The sequence below is a fragment of the Sphaerulina musiva genome, assembly GCF_000320565.1.
Source record: "Sphaerulina musiva SO2202 unplaced genomic scaffold SEPMUscaffold_5, whole genome shotgun sequence".
Taxonomy (NCBI): domain Eukaryota; kingdom Fungi; phylum Ascomycota; class Dothideomycetes; order Mycosphaerellales; family Mycosphaerellaceae; genus Sphaerulina; species Sphaerulina musiva.
The window spans coordinates 1,366,808-1,385,566 of NW_016017387.1; the positions used below are offsets into that span (position 1 = coordinate 1,366,808).

Sequence of the window (18,759 nt, forward strand, 5' to 3'; positions counted from 1 at the left end):
GGCGGCATCGTCGTTGCTGTGTGCAGTGTGTGGGCAGAGAGACCGGGTCCAATGCAATGCAATGCTACTCCCATGTCCCGTCATATCAACATGAAAGTCAGGGATCTGCAGCGCTAGGGATGCCGGCAGCTTTCGGCTGTTTCCAGGACGCGAGCTGTATAATTGCCTCCTGGGCAAAGACATCACACCCTGCGTCATCCGGAACAGAGACCGACAGACAGACAGGGTAGGCCGGAAAGATATATCACAGGACAGAGTGAGCAAACAAGACGTAAAAGGCACAGAGAATCTCAGGAGTGCCTTCTCGACGACGTCTCCAGGCGCGAATCCCGAAAGCACGCTTCCCCAGCATAAATAACTCGCTCTCCCCCATCATCCGCTCTCACCATCATGGCAACGGTCGAACAAGCACAAGCGTACCACCGCGAGCACCCTGACGGTCATGGTCCGGCCCCTGGAGAGACTGCAGAACAACATGCCGCTCATGCCTACTTCCAGCCCATACGCCACTGGGGGCTGGGCCGCAAACAAGAAGCCGTTCTCTTCTACTGCTTCACAATCCCGTCTTGGATCTTCTGCATCGTATCTGCAGCTCTGGGAAGTTATGACAAGACTTTCTCGCACTCTTTCATTGCCTGCGCGACTATATGGCTGGTGCTATGGGCTACGGCTTGGCTGCAGACTGCGGTTCTGATGGCGCAGAGGGCGAGTTGGGTGAGAGACGAGGCGAATCTGAAGGATCGAAAACAGTATTTGTATCTCTCTGTCAGGCTACAGAGGTTGATGATTGTGAGTCAGAACTGAGTTCCTGTGGTTGGTCATCATGCAGATGCTAATGGATGCACAGGTCACCGCGATTATTTGTTTACCCACGTTCATTCAAGCATATGTTCAGCGGGACAGCTACGACGATCTGGCATACTGGCTCGTGTTCTTGTTGTTCTTCATCTTCAACACTGTGGGGTGCGTGATGAATGCTTACAACAATATCACTTGGGAGAGTGATCGGTTGCACTATGAGGAGGGAGAGCCACCGATGAAGCACACGAAGTTGGCCATTCTTGGTATTCCTTCTTGAAGAGGTGCTTTTCAATGTCTGGATTTGAGCGCGACAGCATAGCGGCACATGCATTATAATGGAGATACACTGTACTTCTACTTCACAATTTCGTCGGACGATACTTCGTTAAAGAGCGGCTACCATTTATCTTTACGATACGATATCTCGCCGGTAGCCACGTATACATGGTTGATAGCGCATAGTTATGTTGTATGTCATTGCAGCATACACCCCAAGGAGTGGCAGCGACTTGCCGACATGTACTTGGGAACCAGCGAGGACTGTTGTTGAAGGACTGACAGGCGGATAAGCTTGCACCAATCTGCCATGACAACCAGAGAGTTCCGGAGGCTTAGTCCGGCAGGGGAATTGAAGTACATGTATGTAATCATGAAGACGACGATCTCGAGGTATCAGAGATATTCATTACGTCTGTGTCCGCGCTCGTTCTGTCGTAAACTCATAATGCTGCTGGCCAGAGACATTCCTTCCCAAGGCTTCACCAGCTCATCATCTGAACTCAACTGTACCATCAGTTGGTGAAAACTCACTGCATATTCCCCAAGGAAACATACGAAATATGACTACACACCGCTCCCGTCCTGCGGCGCTCCAATATGCACATCTTCGATACTATCTTGCCCCCAAGTCGTCGTCGGACTCGTTCTCCGACTCTCATCATCCGCAACGCTACTCGCAGGCGAACCTTCAGGGCTCACGATATAGAGGTTCTCGTATCCTCCCAAGATCAGGCGACTCCAGTATACTGACGTAGGCAGTTTCACCGAAGCGAGGCTACTGTCATAGTTTGGTGTGTTGCGAAACTCTCGCTGTTCGTTGGGGAGGAAGAGGTCGTGGCGCTTCACTTCGATGTAGGATGAAAGTCGCGGAATCTCTTTCTTTGTAACGCGGAAGTTCTCGTCTTCTGCAAAGCATCGTGTCAGTACTCAGTCGTCTTGAGCGCTCGATGGGCCTGTCACAGAAAACAGACTGGTTGCGGCTTGCTTACTGTCTAGCCAGGCGCATAGGTCTTTTTGACTTGACGTCTGTAAGCCCCCTCTATATTTGTACAGGAGGATAGGACTCGTGTCTCCCTCGTCGAGTGCATATCGCGAGGCACTGCTCGATGCGCTGCTGTGCGTAGAGTCTGTCAATAACGTTGTCTTCCTGGTAGTAGAGCCTCCGCCCGTGTCTATTTGCGGTGTCGTCGTCGCCATCTCTCCGCCTGCAAGCGTGACCTTTTTCTGCCTTTGTTGCGGCCTCCCGGCAAGGGCGGGCAGATGGGCAAGTGAGTCACGATGGATGCAATGGCTCGAAGACGATGGCTTCGTTTTTGTTGTTGAGAGAGCAAGTCTCGTGGTAGGGCAAGGAGAAGGCGACTGCGTCAGACAGATGCGCGGAACTTAGGAATCGAGCAAACGGAGATTGAGTTGGGCGTGCGCCTGTAGCGCTTTGTAGGACTCAGGTATGCCGTCAGCTGAAAGGTCAGGCAAGCAAGGTATCAATGCGGGCTGAGGATGTGATCGAGACTGGTCAGGCTGATGATCTAATCTGTCGTACAGATGCGGCAGATGACTGTAGAAGTCACTCGTTAAGAAGTACTACTAGGTCTGGCACTAACTCCCGCGCGGGCCAAGTGAAGTGAATGTGCTGCGCCACTCCCGCTGATCTCCACCTGGAGTCCGAACATAACCTACGGAGGTACCTCCTAACGTGGCCAACAACATACCCTTTCCACTTACATCTCCCATCATTGCGAAGACACCAGCTACTCCTCCAGAGCGATTACTCGTACTGCAAAGACAAAGTCACGCTTTGGTCGAGCCTGACTACCTGGAATGGAGCCAATTGCGAAGACTGATCCAGTGGGAGGATCAGGCACAGTCTGCAAGGCTCGCTCGGCTTGGTTGATGAATGGTACACTGGGTCGCACAGAAAGGCACTGTGAAACGAGCCTATCGCAAGCCTCAGATATATTGACAGAAGGACCCGAACTGCATATTTCGCTTGCAATTGGTGTATGTTCCTCCAGTCTCGGCAGCCATCAGCTCATCTTGCGCAATATGCACCTGAGCCACACCTGTGCACCTACCGAAAACTAAGCCCTTCGGAGGATAGAATGCATCCTGCGGTGCGGGTCGTGGAAGATCATAGCAACGGGGCGCGAGGCCGTCACGAGGCTGAATGTGAGTGCTTCTGGGGGTTCTGTCCTCTCATTCCCACGAAGGGCGCGCATGTTTGCTCGACTCGCCCCCACTAGGCATTGTCAATAGGTTGTTTTCTCTGTCTTGCACAGCGGGTTAGCGTAGCATCTGCAGCTCCGCCGCCAGCAAGAGGGCGGATCACAGGACGACGCGACTCAAAAAAGGCCGCCTGTCCACTGCTACAAGTACCCTCGATACTTCAAGAGCTCTTGTCCCATGTGATCGCTTTAGACGAAATTGCTTACCTCGCCTTACTTGATATACGACGCAGTCGCTCCACCAGCTCATTTTCCTAATCAGTACGCTTTCCGACAAACCACCTGATCTCGTGGTACGCCCAGGCATTCGACTTCAAGACAACGCATAGAAAGAGGAGGGGCGAGGCAGAACAATCGAGTCACTAGGTATCATTGAAAGTGACATCCCCGGATTGGATACACATCTCTCCACGAAGCTTCTATCGACCAAGGCACTAGAAGTAGACGCAGGCAGACTGTATAGAATTGCGGACCCCAAGAGGTGTAGCATCTTGCCCTCAAGGGCGGTGACAAAGTGGATGCAATTTCGTTCAAGCCGTGGGCACTCCTGGGGTCTGCCCCAGACATGGAGGCGAGCAATGCATCGCTCTCTGCTCCAGAAGAGTCGCCGACAAGAGTATCATCGCGAGCCGCAAGTGTACCCAGGAGAGAAGAGAGACGTGATTCCGAGAAAGCAGGAAGAGTCTGGGCACGAGGAATTCTAGACGCATGGGATCCTTGTATATTGACATGTGACGGCGGTGGGATTAGAGGATACAGCAGTCTGATCATATTAAAAGCGTTGATGCACGAGATTTGGATTTGGGAACAGTATTATGACAACCACTCAACAGTGAATATTCGTACGGACAGCCCAACGGAGATGCGAGCCGATACACCGACATCGTATTACAGCGCAGAAAACGACGAACAAGCGCAGGCTGGGGCCCTCCGTGGTCGACACGGCTCTGGTGACGAGCGCGACAATGATATATACCACGTTGCCGACTTGCATGGCATCAACACCAACTTGCCAGACATCGTGAAAGCTCCCCAAGCAGCTGCAACAACAGTTGTGCAAGACAAGCTCACCACCAACCTCTCGAGGAAGAAAGCTCTGACAGAAGAAGAACTGCTGCCCTGCCACTATTTTGATTTCATGTACGGCACATCGACAGGCGGCCTCATTGCGACCATTCTGGGACGTCTACGAATGACAGTCACCGAAGCACTGGAGCTGTACCGCAAGGTGGGTGATGACCTTTTCGGCAAGCGGCGCAGTTCAGTACCCCTCCGCACGAAGTATCATCACGAACCCCTCGAACAAGCAGTGAAAGATATCGTAAGCAGCCGATGCTACAGCCACGAAAATTGTGATGGGAATGATATACATCCATTGCAGACAAATCAGCGTACGTGATGGCAAGAAGACGCCAAAATGAAACTACCTGAGCACTATCGCTGACACTTCCCCTCAAAGTAGATGACATGGGCAAGCCTGTTCCATTCGACGTGGACCTGCCTCGCGTATGCCAGTCTTGCTGTTTGACAGCGACACACAATGAGAACATCAACGAAGCGTACTTATTACGGTCATATCCACATTTCTACAGCGAGTCCACTCCCAACTGGATCACACGATACAACGAAGGCGCGGACGCCATACCCATCTGGCAGGTAACTCGCGCCACCTCCGCCGCTCCGTTCTACTTCCAGATGGTGCAAACCACCATTGACGATCTGGGCATCGAGCGAGAAAGACATTTCAAAGACGGCGGAATTCGCGAAAACAATCCCAGTGCAGCCGCATTGAGCGAATTCCACGCACTGTACGAAGGCAAGTCGAAGCAACCCGCTCTGATGCTATCCATAGGCACCGGCCGACCCAATCAAGCACGAGATGGCTTTGCCACCAACTGGCCTTCCTGGTTCGGCCGCATGAAAATCGTAAACGATTTCATGGAAAAACGCGCAGTATTACAAAACCTCTTAATCAAATACACCGAAGGTGAAAGACAACATCAGCACATGCGAGAATACGCCCAAGGCGAACACACCTGGTACAAACGCCTCAACGTCTCCCACGGCCTCGAAGACATGCCTCTGGACGCATGGGATCGCGGAAAATGGTTCAACCCCACCACCGGCGAGGAACAAATTGTCCCAGGTGGCGCCAGCTTGACAAAAATGGAAGAGATTACAGAAGAGTATCTCACTCGGCCTTATGACAAGGACATTGACTCCTACGCTCCCCCCAGCACGATGCTGACGCAAGCGGCTCAGAAATTGGTATTGCAGCGACGTGCGAGAGAGGAATTGGGTGGGCCGAGATGGGAGACTTTTGTCGGGAAAAAAAAGTGGACTTGAGAAGCCACTCGCTTTTACGAGCAAGATGAGAAGAATGAAGAAGAAGATATATGAGACTCAACTTGAAGATATATGATATATCCCACCAATATAAGTCGATCAATCAACCAATCAAAAATTCTGCGCTCGGCTCGTCCCATGTCAGTTCGTCATGTCAATCCAGAGGTCTTTAAAGAGAGCCTCTCAACCCCGAAATCTCTGTGGAATAGCTCGAGCAATCTACCATTCGGCTTCTATATATGGCAAAAGAGATACAGGGAAGAGAAAAAAAAACTCTACAACAACGACAACGACAACGACGACAACGACGAGAAGAGAAAAAAAAATAAAGAGAGAGCAACTCGGATAAAAATTGATCATCGCTGACGAAAAACGAAAGGAAGGAAGGGAGGGAGGAAGGATTGTATGTACATGCCTACCTCACAGGTAGGCAGAGAAGAACTTTGTGTCAATCCGGTCTATAGGTATACCTGAGGTAGGTAGGTATATACATGTACCTTCTCCATCTCCCTCTCGCTCCCTGCATGGATCCATACAATCCTCCTAGTCAGTTAGAACAATTCTACCTCGCTCAATACATTTTTTTCTCTCATTTCAAAAACAAATCAAAAGAGAAGAGAAGAAGAGGAGGAGAAAGAAACCAAGCACAATAACGTAACAAAGTATAGCATATATTCGTACAATGTCAAAAAAAAAACATCCTGTGCGGAGGGGGTATCTGGGTTAGGCTCATGTAATGCAGTAGCCAGCTAGCCAGCTAGCTACATGTAGATAATCAATCATATTTCTTTGCTTCTTTCGTCAGACATCATTTCCGAGGGCTGGAGAGCCCGATATACATATGCATGGGTTACAAGATCCAAGTCCTTTCTTGTTGATCAGGTACCTTCATATAGTGAGATTCCTCCTCCTCCTCCTCCTCCTCCCGCTCCCGTCATAGTAATGGTAATGTGGCTTCCGCGGACGCTCGGGTGATCCAGATCAAAAGGATCGCTTCGTCCTGACATTCGAATATAAGAAGGAGAAGAAGAACAAGAAGAGGGGGGACATGAGTCAGTCGGAGAAGAAATATATGTTTGCTTCTGCTTCTGTTGTGCAGTGGGCACATTGCTAGATTTCGGTCGGAAGGGTTGGAGAAGAAGATTATAGCCGCGTTGACTGAGAGTCCTGCTCGTCGAATTTGCAGGGTTTTGCTGCAGAGGGGTTGCACTCGGTCGTCGTTGCGTGCCTCTTGCCGAAGGTGGTGGTAGTGGTGGTAATGCGTCGCAATCGCATTCCGGGAGAGGAGTAAGGAAGGGATCTTCGGGTGGATGTTGTCGTATTGTAGGCAAAGATCCCAGGGAAACAAAGGACTTGAATGAGGGCGTGCCTACGACACATTCTCGCGACAGACTCGGATCCACGAGGGCAATGGTGGTGCTTGGTGTCTGTCCAGCGCGTGTAAGTTGCTCGATTCGCGAATGCCTGGCGGATTTGGGCAGGCCGAATGAGAATGCCGCTAAGGCCGATTGCTGCCTGCGCAAATAGCTGGCCACTGTCTCGGTAGAGGGCCTTCGCGGTGTGGCTGGCCTCATCACGTCCGGATTGACGACACGGAGCTGCCCAGTTGGCACTGATTCCCTATAGCCTTCGCCTTCTCCCATGGCATACGGCCGAGGCCAGTGTCGTGTGCTCATTCTGATAATGCGGTGCTCCTCGTCCACGGCTATCTGGGTCGCGCTTGAAGGTCGATGTTGGGAGTCTCTAGGTGAGCCTCGACCGATGGGAGTAGCTGTGGCGATACCACCCCACTTTTGCACGACATCAGAGGAGTAGGCTCCCTTCTCGCTCACGGAGTCTTCGTCAAAGTCGCGTGCTTCTTGTTGCTTTCGCCGTCTGCGCAGCACCAGAAATATGAGGAGCCCTATGAGAATGAGGCCTGCAATGGTTCCCGATAGACCACCTACGATAGCACGCTTTTGTCCCGACGGCATGGACTCTGCGATGCTGCCCATGGTTGCATTGCTGCTTGATGTTGCGTTCAAAAGTGCATTGTCGGTCGGAAGTGATAATGTAGCACTACTTTTACTAGGTCCTGAATCTGATGAGCTGGTGGCCAAGGATCCTGGCACTACCCTGGGAGATTTGCTCGTAGACTTTGCAGGCCCCGAGTAGATTCCCGGAGACAATACAATCGGTGTCGACGAAAATCGCGCCGTTTGGGATGGAGTTGACAATGCCACTTCTGATGATGATGTTGATGGTGATAATGATGATGAAGTGTTCGCCACCGAGATATATCGGGTCGATGTGGGCACATAGACAGTCACATAGGCCGTGGACCATACAATGTTCGCGTCCGAGTCTGTAGCAGCAGTAGTGGTAGCCAAGACGCGCTCCCCCATGCTGTCGTTTGGCACCGTCTGTTCGCTCCATATTTGCTCCCAGAACTCCTGATCATTGTCGTCGTCGTTGTCCTCGTCCAGCGCAGGATGTTGACGCCTTTGCATTATGGTTTTTGTAGATGGTTCATCAGTGTCTCGCACGCTAATAACATGGTACCAGACCCTAGCAGATTGCCAAAGGCAGCGCACGGAGGATGCTCCCAGAGATGAAGTTGTGTACAGGCGATGGAGTTGCCATTATGTTAGTAGAACAATAATCAAGGGACGAGGCGCCTATGGAACCACGACTGCGATGGACTGGTCATTCGTAGACGCCCGTTTACCACAAGCCGACTTACATCGATGCATCGTGCGCCAACGGTGTCGACAGTGTCGAGCATATACGGGCTGGAGGCTTAAAAATGGATGGAGGGGAACGCATAGCGGGTGTTTCAAGCTGCTGGTGTTGCATGGAGGATGCTGTTTAGGCGCCGCGAGAGGGCGCTTGCCGATCGGAAACCGGGTCGCCACGACAGAAGTCACTACGCGTGCTGTACGAAGTTGGAGGGAGAGGACATTGGTATGCAGGTCATAGAGAGAGGATAGTGAGGTGAAGGATGAATAATTAAATAATTAAGTAATAAACAAAAGAGTGAGAACTTCCACGAGCGCAACGAGAGGAGGGAGGAGATGGGTCTGGATCGGCATCGACAATCGCCTTGGCACGAGCGGATCACAGCGTGACATGTGCACCAATACCATCACTCTTATTGCAGCAATCGAGTGTACGATATTATGTATACATGTACACTGGAAGTTAGTTGTACGCCAAACTTCTTCTACACACGAGAGACGAAGCGAAGAAGCTACCTGGTAACATCTCAACTTCAGAACTCTTCTCACTGGGAGGTGAAGACACGCACTGTTGGAATTGAATCCTCCCGGCCTCAATGGGTGCAATGAAAAGATACTGTTATGTACAGTTGTAAAGTACGCTGTATGTTGTATCCTCTATCCCATATGGTATATACTTTATACGCTCTCCCCTACAAAGTCGGCCAACTCTCCTCAATTGGCTCCAACTCGCCCTTTCCACGAAAAGACTCCGAGATGATCGCCTGCTCCGACAACATATGTCTATCCGTCTGCGAAGACCCAATCTTCGCCAATCCGCGCCATCTTTCCAAGTCCTTGGGATTGCGCTTATCGCCATGCGCCTCTTCCGCCTTCTCCCAATGGCCCTTGGAGAAGCCCAAGAGAGTGGTAATACGTCCTTGTTTGATATCGTACACCATACTGCAGATGGTGCCCGTCTCTTCGAGCCAGTTGCACTGCCAGAGTTCTCCGGGCCGGATGCATTGGTACTCGGCGGTTTGGAAGTTTTTGCGGCCGGCCATGGGGCCGCCGTGGATGGCGTAGACGATGCGGGTCTATATTTCATGATAGTAAGAATGGGTTCAGTAAATCGTCAGAAGAACATGGATGATGGTTCTCGGAGGCCTCGAGGAGAGACTGTCACTCACCTTGCTGTAGAACCACATCTCATACTTCCACTTCTCTGGCTCGCCCGTCTTCACGTTCTGGGCATCGTAGTCGTAAATCAAGTGGACATCCTTGATATCCCGGTCGAAAGCTGCTTCATCGAAACCCATTGTGACAAGACTGCTGACTGTACTAGGTATTTTTTCTTCCTCTGTGAGTGTGCAAAGCAAAGCAATGTAATGTAGTTCAAGAAGGATGAACGACTACATTATATGTAGCTGCTGCTACCTTTCCATGTCCGTCGATTGAAACCTACGATATTCGTCACGTACGTCACTAAATCATCACGGTTCCCAAGCACGGCTGCTGGGTGCTGCCAAAAAAGAAACAAGGGACAAAGGCCAGGTCTGGAATACCTACATCTTACCCGTCGTCGTCGGTACCATGCGGCAGTGGACTAGACTATACAGATGAATCTCATTGTGAACCGAGGAAGAGGACGTCTGGGATTAAGAAAAAATAGAACCATCGGCATTGAAGAAGGGGACTGACTGCCCGACTGTATAACCTTATTGGGCCGAGGAAGACGTCCAGAACCAGAAATAGGACTATCGGCATTGAAGAAGTCAGGTTGACTCGGTACCTACATGTACCTTATTATCATCACGAAGTTTTACCTCCATGCTCTCTTGAAAGGTCATCTTGACAACGACCTATTCCTCTGTATTGGGCGATGATAAAGACCTGGAAGGCATACAAGACTTGTCTGGGACAGAGATAGGAAGATCGCCAGCCAAGGCCACGAGTCTCAATACCCTACCCTCACGAACCAAACTTTCACACAACAAGCTCACAATTATTTCCCCCAGAGGAGCAAGTCCCCCTCGGAGCGATTGAGATATGCCCGGTTATCAAAATCTGTATTAGCGTACGCAGCAACCGTATTTCATTCATCATTGCTTGCTTACTTCCTCTTCAGTTGCTCTTTCGTAGCTTATCCACACGTCCTTTCCCTCTTGAAAAGAAAAGAAAAAAAAGCGCCATGCAATGCATCTAACTTGCCATCGCTCGTGACATTTACCGGGAACAGTCATCGACAGATACTCCCAAGCAAAAGCCCCCTCCATCCACCACAACTCGCGTCCCCCAGTGACCCTAAAACACCACCCAAAAACAGAGGACACGGCAGATTCATCAGGAGAGCCAGCGAAGTAAAGTCTTATACCAAGGCGTACAGGCTGCACAATCTCCATCTTCACTCACTGCCGCATCCTCCACATGTCATCGTGAAAAGCATTGCCGGCCCTTCCAGAGTGTACCATGGGCACCAGAATCGTCGTGGGAGTCGTCTTGATCATCGTCATTGTCATAACAAATGGGAATGTCGCCGTCACCAAGAGAAATGGGAGGACTGAAATGCTTGCGTGGTGATGATGCTGGGTCGATGAGAGTGCTGTTGCGCCGGTCGTACTGCATCGGGGCGGCAATGAAGTGGTCTCTGCAGAAGATCAATTAGTACCAGTGGTGAAGGAGGTAGCGATATGTAATACTTTTGTAGATTTGTAGTAGATGGCAGCTTTTGATAGATGAATAGAGAGAAAAATAAAAGAAAATTCGTAGATAGATGGTTGGAGGGGATGGTCTCGTGAGTTTACCGCATGATTTCCTCGTAGATCAGACCTGGATTGCATTGGTTAGCAATGCATGCGTGCTGTCAGTACTTGGCGAGTATTCCACTCACGCTTCAGCTGCTCTTTGGACAAGTTGTCCTTGTTTTTGTCGAAATCGAAAAACTCCTCCGGAATAGGGTCTGCCGTGGGCTCGTCTTCGGGGTCGTGGTAGGGCTCCAGGTATGGGTGCTTCAATGCCTCCTCGACTGTAATGCGCTTCGCCGGGTTGAAAGCGAGAAGCTTCTCAAGGAGGTCCAGTGCCAAGTCTGAGGTCTTGGGGAACATGGCAGTCCACGGAATCTTCTTCTTGAACGGCAGACTGCGAATGTATTCTCGTGCTCTCCTCGACTTGATTCCATAGTAGTCTTCCATCGTAGGCGTACCCAGCACGTCCAGGATGAGCGTAAGCTGGTGGTGGTAGTCCTTACCGGGAAACAGTGGCTTCCCGCTCAGCATCTCGGCCAAGATACAGCCGACCGACCACACATCAATGGCCTTTGTGTACTCCTTGAACGTGAGCATGATCTCCGGCGCGCGGTACCAGCGCGTCGCCACATACTCCGTCATGAACCCTTGGTTGTCTTCTGTGCTCGCGGCGGATCGCGCAAGGCCAAAGTCGCAGACTTTCAAATCGCAATTAGCGTTGAGCAGAAGGTTCGAAGGCTTCAGATCTCGGTGCAGGACGTTGGCTGAGTGCATGGCCTTGAGTGCCCGTAGTGTCTGGTAGATGAAGTATTGGCAATGGTCATCGGACAGCTCTTGGGTGCGAATGACTCTGTGCATGTCGGTCTCCATGAGCTCCTGGATGAGGTAGACCTCGGAGAAGCTCTCGTAGCTGCGTGGCTTCTGGATGTCCAAGATAGAGATGACATTTTCGTGGTTGAAGTAGCGGAGCAGCTTCATCTCGCGCAGGGTTCGCAAGCAGAACATGGAGTGGTCGAACGGCGTGATCTTTTTGATAGCCACCTTCTGTCCTGACGGCTTGTGCAGCGCCGAGCAGACGACTCCGTATGCGCCTTCGCCCACCACATCCTGAATATCGTACTGCTCCGACACATTGAAGGAGATCTTCCGCGAGCCGCCCTGCTGTTGCTGCGGTTGGCGAGACATGCTTTCGGCCGGCCCGTCGCTATTGCCTCACGTGGGCGGTGGTGTAGGTGGTGTAGGTGGAAGTGGTGGTGGTGGTGATGGTGGTAGTGGTGTTCGGAGGAGGGTGCGATTGTTGTTCTCGAGCGAGCCTTCTCCGCGCTGATCAATTCGATTCGGACTCTTTTGGTTCCTGCTTTCTGTTGTGACACAGCGTCAGCCAAATTTCCGGATATGATCATCCAACAATGGGCCTCTGTCCCTCTGCGGAATGCAACGCAGCCTCGCACATCTGCCACGTGCCACCTCATGCCCCACAGCGCAGAGGATTGGAGCTTCTCTGATACGCACCTCTGCTGCCAATCCAGCTCGCGGCGGTCTAATACGGGGATCGTAGTGGGTCCTGGATCGCCGTCGTCGTCCAGGATAGAGAGAAAGAGAGAGGGAGAGCGAGAGAGAGAGAGAGAGATGGAGAGGGCGGGTGTAGGAGAAGGCGGGTCGATAATGGGGGGACTGTAGGGGTTGCCGATTTGATGCACGGTGAACGGAGTTGCTGTCTCTGTCGAACAGCATGCGGCCGCCCGCAGCAGAGGGTAGATCTATATCACTCACTACTCCCTCCTAGCACGGATCTCTAGCCGCCGTTGAGCGTGACGTAGGGTGCTTGCGCTACTGAGTCAAGTGTCCAACAAGCAAAGGAAAGGGGAGTTGGTCCAACAAGTCCCCGGGAACGTTGGATGGTCAGAACAAATGGTGCTTTTCCGCGTCGGGTTCTACAAGAATCTCACGAGAATGGACGACAGGATAGACAGGATAGACCAGGTGCCTGATGAAGTGTGGACGCCCCCGAGCTCGTCGTGGTAGCGCCAGGCCAGGGTACACATCCCTACGGAGAGGTCTACCTTACCACTGTTTGGCGGGGTCTTGCAACTCTCGCTGCTGTGCGGGTCTCGCTCGCTAGTCTGCTGACAAGCAAAAGCACGCTTCTGGCCACTGATTGGTGTCGAAGCCACGACGGCAGCGTGCAAGCATCAAAATGATCGCAAGCCATGTGGTGAGACGCGACTGGCACCCGCAGGCACAGCGCGCTGATGTTTCATGTTGAGCGCCTACACCTTCGCGGCTTTTCTATTTCACATGGTCTCGTTGGGTATAGCTGCAGACTGACAAACCTCCTCTGGCGGACTGGCGCCCAATTCGCCTGGCCTCCGACTTCGCGTTGCAGTGAGACAGCGCCATTCCCGTCTCCTGTTGCTCAACTGCCCGGTCAAAATGATATACAGATCTGGATAAACTTCGTGCTCAGCTGGAACAGGTTCTTCGCTTCGCTCGCTCTATTGAATTATGGCGTCTCTTCTTGAATCACCTCAGAAAGATTCACCAGGTCGTGAGCACCTTGGGATACTCCTGGGATGAAATGCGCAGATCAGCGAAGATCGTGTCGTCGCCTCGAAGATTCTCAACGCGCTGCTCGTCTTCTTGTTCAAGCTTCTCGAGCTCCTCTTGGGGAGTTTCCTTATCATCGTTCTGTTCATCTTTTGCAGCTGGTTCAAGATTGTTGCTAGAGTCGAAGTCCTCTCCTATCAGCAAGAAAGCCGAGTTCGCATAGTCGAGGTGCTTGGGCTGAATTGGCATCCACCCGCGACCACCAAACTCTTCGATGATCTCCTTGGGAAACTCGGCAGTATTGGGCAGAGCGTAGGAAGGAGCACCAGACTCTGGATTCTTCAAGCTCATGACGAAACTGCCTTTCTCCCCGAGACCGATGTCCTTTTGCACCTCGCCGACCCTGAATGGGATCGTGAGCATGTACGCAAGATGCGTCGTGCCTTGACCGCCGCCGGTGGAAGTGATGGCATACACTCCCTCGCCCAGTGGTGTGATATCAGGCGTGTGGCGGGTACCAACAGTCTTGGTGCTGTAGGAAGATCCGGAGAAGAACTCCTCCTTGAGAGTGGCCATCGTCGCCTTTTCCTTCTCGACGAATGCCATGAATCGATCCTTACCATTCTTAGGGAATACTTTCTTGGGCAGTGCAATGAGGCGGTTGTTGCCAATGTCCTGTCACCAAGTTAGCCGTGTCTGTAGAAGGAAGCGCAGGAAGAGGCTAGATCTACCTGGACCGATCCATCTGTTATCTTTGCGCCAGCGGCTAGAGGACGCAACACGAAGTAGCTGCGAGCAATGTCTTGAACACTGTCCGGATCTTCCACGCCCACGCGCCCACGCGTAAAAAAGTAAATGACTCCCTTTTCTAGCACGTTCGATGGCTGTGCTTGCTCCCGTTCCGAGTCTTGTGTGATCGCATCTTCCTTCACCTCATTGGTAGTGGCCTCTTTGCTACTCTTATCCTGCACGGATGGTCAGTGCACGTGCTATCAATCGAGAACATATCATCTCATGAAAGCTGAAGCTGACCTTTACGCTCATAGTGTCCCCATCAGTCTCATCTGCCTTGACCTCGTCAAATGCACTCTTGTCCCCATTCTTTTCCTGCTGCTCCTTACTCTCCTCATTCTCAGTCTGCTCAAGAGGTTCTTCGACCTGATCACCAGCATTCACCTCTTCTTCAATGCTACCCTGCTGCTCCTCGCTTTTGCTCTTGGTGGTCGGCGCATGATTCGGCTCATCGTCCTTCATCTCCTCGTCGAAACCTTCATCATCCACACCCTCAGTAGGCTTGAGAGTCTCTTCGAGCGTCTTCTGGTCTTTTTGAGGGCGCTCCGGTTGAGCTGGACTGGTCTGATCATCGGCTTTGCGCTTTGTGCCATTCGTGGCTTTCTTAGGAGTTGATCGGTTCGGAGCCATGTTGAGGGCTTATTTGTTGGTTCGGCAGTGATTGAGACTGGGGGTGGTGAGTAGTGAGGATTCTATCAAAGGACCGGAAGGTTTAGTACTCTCAGCCTCTTCTCAGTAGAAGTGTAAGGGAAAGGATGGAGATGAGAGGCAAATCGCTCGATTTTTCAATGGAAGTTCAATTGTGATGAGCGCCATTAAAACGCGTCCACACGATGGTGATGTCACCAGTGCCCTCGACGTAGGTAGTACGCGCTTCCAGACGCGACGCGTCTGCCTGGTGCCGCTCTCCTTCCTTCTGATAGAATAGACTGATTTTATACAGTAATTATACACCTGTGTATTACACCAGATCGGCTATTTGATCCACTCCAGCTCGAGAACGCCCGTGACATTCTGCTTCAACCGTTCACTGTCAAATACAGCATTCCCGGCACGATAGATGTAGAATTGACGAATCCTCCCATCCTGCTCTTCCACGGCATACTCCAGACGCCAACTGATTTTCTCACTGGCTTTCAGCCGGGGCCGAAGTCTGCCTAAGCTGAATTCCCACTGGTCGGGATCTTTCGCGTCGTGCATGAAAGTCGCCTCTACACGCTCCAGCTCCAAGTGGTCAACACCTCCTGGATATTGCGCCACACTGTACCCGTTTGTGAGGATCGCGTCATCTGCAAAGCGATATCTTTGCAGAAAACATGGTTCACCGCAGGTCTTCGAGACGAGGTACCCGTAGTGGATGGGATATAGGTAGAACCATTTACTGTTCCAGTGATGCAAGCTCAAAAGCGGATGGGGTCCGGCTTCATACCACCCACTCGCATCTCCTCGAAAGTCCAGCTGGTGCAGGCCAGGCAGTACGGTCAACTGTACGGGTGGATACGTGTATCTGTACACGCACTCTCGATAGATCATGTCTCCTTCGTTTTCTAGGTTCACACACTCGTCGAAGTGCTCCAGAAGCGTGTCGAGAAGTGGTCCAGAGATGAAGATACCTGCCCCACCATATGCCATGTACCCAAATTCCATTTTCATAGTATTCAAGTCTTCTGACAAACCGCCGATATAGTGTGGCTGCTCAGGGTCGTACTTTTGCAGTGCAGTAATAACAGCTGACAAGGAAGGGAAGAACGTATCATCGTCAATGATCCCGAACCATTTGTGGTGTGGTCCTCGCTGCCGCTGTAGCTGCTTTACAATACTGAAGTGTCTTTGACCATGGCGGTCAGGCTTTCTCCTGCCATTTGGCTGAGCATCGTCCGCATTCGGTAGCAGAGTGACTTCGATCCCCAAACTCATCATCTTGTCCTGGATTATGCTCATGTTGCCGTCGTTGCCATCACTGTCGGCAACATTGACCACCAGAGAGGCGTTGGTTCCGCTCAGCCATTGCGTCAGCTGTGGCATGGCATTTTCTAGGCGCTCAAGGGATGTAGAGACACCAAGCAAGAGTGTTGAATGATCCACGTTATATGCAGTTGCAGGAAAAGAGTCCACGATGATTTCATCTTCGCCGTGACCCCAGGGATCACTATTCTCCAAGGTAGAACACGTCTCAGTGTCGAAAGTGACCAATTCTGGCATCAAGTCCTGTTGATCCAGCCTGACAATAGATCCCTGCGTGGAAGGCGTCTCTGCAGTCCTGCTTCTGATCTTTCGGAAGCCATACTGGAAAGTGTTCGGCAGCGTGATGTGATCTTGTAGCTCGCTGATTGTCGGGCAGCGGTTTTGCTCGTTTACTGGAACCGGTACCAAGGGCACCACACCAGGAGTCGAATATGGGTAGCGAGCACCCCAGAGTCCTCCTAGGCATAGAAGCGAGACTAATGCTAGTATAATTGCCAAGAACCTGCGCGCCTCGAGCATGTCTGATCCCAGCGTCCACTGGCACGCACAAGGCTTGTCTAGAGACTCCACGCGCGGACGCCCATGTCAGTGGAGGTAGAGAGTCAACGAAGGGGAGATGTTCAAAACCCGGTACGCGTGGCAAGCACGTTCAAACGTTGCTCCAACCTCAGAGAGTCAGAGTGTTTCAGCGGAGTTATTATAACCAGTTCCCGCTTCCCACTGCCCGCGGGCCGCGGCCCGAGGCGTTTCGTTTCTGTACCTTACAGACACCTGAGCTGAGCTCTGAGCACGTTTCAAATCTACAATATCTACCTATCGGCCGACCCTCACAGTTCACTTACCACAACCTCGAAGACCAATGATACCATGATGATACCCATCGGACCGCGTTGTCTTATGCTAGCGACGTGAAGCATCATCCTATCCCCAAGATACTCCGCGCACATGAGACTACTCCGATATCCGGCAACGGCGAGGGAGAAATCCAAGGCGACTCAAGCTCGACTAGCTACGGACCTGCACCGTCTGTATTACCTGCTTCACCGCCGTCTGGAACAATGATATGGGTTTACACCGTATGCAACCACGAAAGATACCTGTATCGCGCAGAGTTGAGGCGATCCTGATGCGAGCTGCAAAGCAGCTTTGACCAGTAATGGACCCAGAGCATCGCCATAGATCCAAGTATACCCTGGAACTGGACTCGAGAATGCTATCTCTCCTACTGGACTCGAAGATGGTGTGTCCCTTTTACAGTTTTGAAGGTGCGGCCCAGATCCGCCAAGTCTTTCGATGTAAAGCTGGCAACACGCCATGCTTTCGAGTTGAGCCGTCAAGAGTGCGTTTCGAGATGGGCGAGACCTGGTTGGCTGTCGTGAATGATCTAACCAGCAAGCTAGCGGAGCAGGTGGATGGTTTCGATCATCTTGGACTGCGGTATGCCTTTGAGAACGAGCCTAGATTCCAGCAGCTGAATTTCGCAGAACACATCAAGGAACGCTACGAGGAAGACTGTGTTGATCATGATGCTGCAATCTGCTATTCATCAGGCGTCCTTTCACAAAGATCAAGGCCAGGATGAACAAGGGCAAAGAACGAATTGACTGCTCTCCGCTTGAATTCATTGAAACGCTGCAGCACTACCATTTTCGTGGCACGACCGCTCATAACCCGCGTGCGAAACGGATAGCAGGCCACGATGACCTTTGATCCTCGATGTCCATTGTCCAATGCCCGAGGAAGGACGGGGACATGTCGCTCATGGCAAGTGCGTTTCGAACTGCCCTCGATGGAGCGAGGTGCATTTATGCAATTGCTGTTCGGAGAACACGAAAATGCAAGACTGCTTTTTAATGTTGCTGTCTGCTGACACGAGCAAAGCGGTGCCATATGGTTCCCGGCTAATTCTCGCGCGCTAAAAGTTTTAGCCTTTTCGACATGGGTGATCCCCATCTTTGGGATTTTTGGACTTCACCTCCACCCGCGTCTGCACATAGCGGCACCCTTTTTGGCGCCCTCATTCACAAAGAGCTCTCCTTGCGATACGGGTCCAGAGCAACCTATGGGGCAAAGAAATTTGGAGCTTCTTCGTATAGGCTCGTGCTTTGTGCTACTGGTCGTGATCGTCGCATGTCATGTAACGACAACCGGGGGAGTGGGTTGGATGTGTCAGGTATGAAAGAAACAGAAAAGAAAAAAAGCAGCCAACCGACCTTGTCGGAAAAAAAACAACCTTGAACATGAGCATGGTAACCCCAAAGACTGGCTGCATAACATAGACGGAAGATGTTCAGGGGCATCGTACTCGCAAATCCTTTTTAGCCAGTATTTTCAAGCGGGCCAGTAGTAGGACGTCCTGCCCCGGGA

At 51.6% G+C, this 18,759-nt stretch overlaps 9 protein-coding genes across 9 annotated transcripts; 3 read left to right on the forward strand and 6 right to left on the reverse strand.

Moving 5' to 3' along the window:
• The first annotated feature begins 211 nt into the window (after positions 1–211).
• SEPMUDRAFT_149356 (uncharacterized protein) lies at positions 212–1,229 on the forward strand. Its single transcript, XM_016905506.1, has 2 exons — positions 212–789; positions 848–1,229. Exons 1-2 carry the CDS (start codon positions 391–393, stop codon positions 1,076–1,078), a joined length of 630 nt encoding a protein of 209 aa, XP_016760924.1. The 5' UTR covers positions 212–390; the 3' UTR covers positions 1,079–1,229.
• Positions 1,230–1,414: 185 nt separating this feature from the next.
• Positions 1,415–2,569, reverse strand: SEPMUDRAFT_149357 (uncharacterized protein). Its single transcript, XM_016905507.1, has 3 exons — positions 2,070–2,569; positions 1,636–1,985; positions 1,415–1,581 (listed from the first exon to the last, which is right to left on the reverse strand). Exons 1-2 carry the CDS (start codon positions 2,275–2,277, stop codon positions 1,645–1,647), a joined length of 549 nt encoding a protein of 182 aa, XP_016760925.1. The 5' UTR covers positions 2,278–2,569; the 3' UTR covers positions 1,415–1,581; positions 1,636–1,644.
• Positions 2,570–3,867: 1,298 nt separating this feature from the next.
• Positions 3,868–5,749, forward strand: SEPMUDRAFT_133449 (FabD/lysophospholipase-like protein; the record flags this gene model as incomplete). Its single annotated transcript, XM_016902566.1, has 3 exons — positions 3,868–4,623; positions 4,684–4,693; positions 4,762–5,749. The coding sequence occupies 3 exons, from the start codon at positions 3,868–3,870 to the stop codon at positions 5,646–5,648; spliced, it is 1,653 nt and encodes a 550-aa protein (XP_016760926.1). The 3' UTR covers positions 5,649–5,749.
• Positions 5,750–6,360: 611 nt separating this feature from the next.
• SEPMUDRAFT_149360 (uncharacterized protein) lies at positions 6,361–8,516 on the reverse strand. The gene has a single exon (XM_016905508.1). The coding sequence runs from the start codon at positions 8,135–8,137 to the stop codon at positions 6,527–6,529; it is 1,611 nt and encodes a 536-aa protein (XP_016760927.1). The 5' UTR covers positions 8,138–8,516; the 3' UTR covers positions 6,361–6,526.
• Positions 8,517–9,017: 501 nt separating this feature from the next.
• Positions 9,018–9,713, reverse strand: SEPMUDRAFT_133451 (uncharacterized protein). The gene is made up of 2 exons (XM_016902567.1): positions 9,535–9,713; positions 9,018–9,441 (listed from the first exon to the last, which is right to left on the reverse strand). The coding sequence occupies exons 1-2, from the start codon at positions 9,661–9,663 to the stop codon at positions 9,058–9,060; spliced, it is 513 nt and encodes a 170-aa protein (XP_016760928.1). The 5' UTR covers positions 9,664–9,713; the 3' UTR covers positions 9,018–9,057.
• A 603-nt stretch (positions 9,714–10,316) lies between these two features.
• SEPMUDRAFT_149362 (Pkinase-domain-containing protein) lies at positions 10,317–13,044 on the reverse strand. Its single transcript, XM_016905509.1, has 4 exons — positions 12,601–13,044; positions 11,235–12,449; positions 11,044–11,173; positions 10,317–10,991 (listed from the first exon to the last, which is right to left on the reverse strand). Exons 2-3 carry the CDS (start codon positions 12,271–12,273, stop codon positions 11,145–11,147), a joined length of 1,068 nt encoding a protein of 355 aa, XP_016760929.1. The 5' UTR covers positions 12,274–12,449; positions 12,601–13,044; the 3' UTR covers positions 10,317–10,991; positions 11,044–11,144.
• A 321-nt stretch (positions 13,045–13,365) lies between these two features.
• SEPMUDRAFT_149363 (uncharacterized protein) lies at positions 13,366–15,163 on the reverse strand. The gene is made up of 3 exons (XM_016905510.1): positions 14,668–15,163; positions 14,367–14,600; positions 13,366–14,310 (listed from the first exon to the last, which is right to left on the reverse strand). The coding sequence occupies exons 1-3, from the start codon at positions 15,055–15,057 to the stop codon at positions 13,627–13,629; spliced, it is 1,308 nt and encodes a 435-aa protein (XP_016760930.1). The 5' UTR covers positions 15,058–15,163; the 3' UTR covers positions 13,366–13,626.
• A 235-nt stretch (positions 15,164–15,398) lies between these two features.
• On the reverse strand, positions 15,399–17,037 carry SEPMUDRAFT_125896 (glycosyltransferase family 31 protein). The gene has a single exon (XM_016902018.1). It carries the CDS (start codon positions 16,627–16,629, stop codon positions 15,403–15,405), a length of 1,227 nt encoding a protein of 408 aa, XP_016760931.1. The 5' UTR covers positions 16,630–17,037; the 3' UTR covers positions 15,399–15,402.
• Positions 17,038–17,548: 511 nt separating this feature from the next.
• On the forward strand, positions 17,549–17,974 carry SEPMUDRAFT_117368 (uncharacterized protein; the record flags this gene model as incomplete). Its single annotated transcript, XM_016901329.1, has 1 exon — positions 17,549–17,974. The coding sequence occupies one exon, from the start codon at positions 17,549–17,551 to the stop codon at positions 17,972–17,974; it is 426 nt and encodes a 141-aa protein (XP_016760932.1).
• Positions 17,975–18,759: the final 785 nt, after the last annotated feature.

What these genes read in the sequence shown, in the direction of transcription:
- SEPMUDRAFT_149356 (XM_016905506.1), top strand. Translation starts at nt 391, where the DNA reads ATGGCAACGGTCGAACAAGCACAAGCGTACCACCGCGAGCACCCTGAC. An exon ending in GGCTACAGAGGTTGATGATT is followed by an intron (nt 790 to 847) that starts GTGAGTCAGAAC and finishes ATGGATGCACAG; the next exon opens with GTCACCGCGATTATTTGTTT.
- SEPMUDRAFT_149357 (XM_016905507.1), bottom strand. Translation starts at nt 2,277, where the DNA reads ATGGCGACGACGACACCGCAAATAGACACGGGCGGAGGCTCTACTACC. An exon ending in CCTATGCGCCTGGCTAGACA is followed by an intron (nt 1,986 to 2,069) that starts GTAAGCAAGCCG and finishes GATGCTTTGCAG; the next exon opens with AAGACGAGAACTTCCGCGTT.
- SEPMUDRAFT_149360 (XM_016905508.1), bottom strand. Translation starts at nt 8,137, where the DNA reads ATGCAAAGGCGTCAACATCCTGCGCTGGACGAGGACAACGACGACGAC.
- SEPMUDRAFT_133451 (XM_016902567.1), bottom strand. Translation starts at nt 9,663, where the DNA reads ATGGGTTTCGATGAAGCAGCTTTCGACCGGGATATCAAGGATGTCCAC. An exon ending in AGATGTGGTTCTACAGCAAG is followed by an intron (nt 9,442 to 9,534) that starts GTGAGTGACAGT and finishes CATGAAATATAG; the next exon opens with ACCCGCATCGTCTACGCCAT.
- SEPMUDRAFT_149362 (XM_016905509.1), bottom strand. Translation starts at nt 12,273, where the DNA reads ATGTCTCGCCAACCGCAGCAACAGCAGGGCGGCTCGCGGAAGATCTCC. An exon ending in GTCCAAAGAGCAGCTGAAGC is followed by an intron (nt 11,174 to 11,234) that starts GTGAGTGGAATA and finishes AATGCAATCCAG; the next exon opens with GTCTGATCTACGAGGAAATC.
- SEPMUDRAFT_149363 (XM_016905510.1), bottom strand. Translation starts at nt 15,057, where the DNA reads ATGGCTCCGAACCGATCAACTCCTAAGAAAGCCACGAATGGCACAAAG. An exon ending in GGGACACTATGAGCGTAAAG is followed by an intron (nt 14,601 to 14,667) that starts GTCAGCTTCAGC and finishes CCATCCGTGCAG; the next exon opens with GATAAGAGTAGCAAAGAGGC. An exon ending in TAACAGATGGATCGGTCCAG is followed by an intron (nt 14,311 to 14,366) that starts GTAGATCTAGCC and finishes ACTTGGTGACAG; the next exon opens with GACATTGGCAACAACCGCCT.
- SEPMUDRAFT_125896 (XM_016902018.1), bottom strand. Translation starts at nt 16,629, where the DNA reads ATGCCAGAATTGGTCACTTTCGACACTGAGACGTGTTCTACCTTGGAG.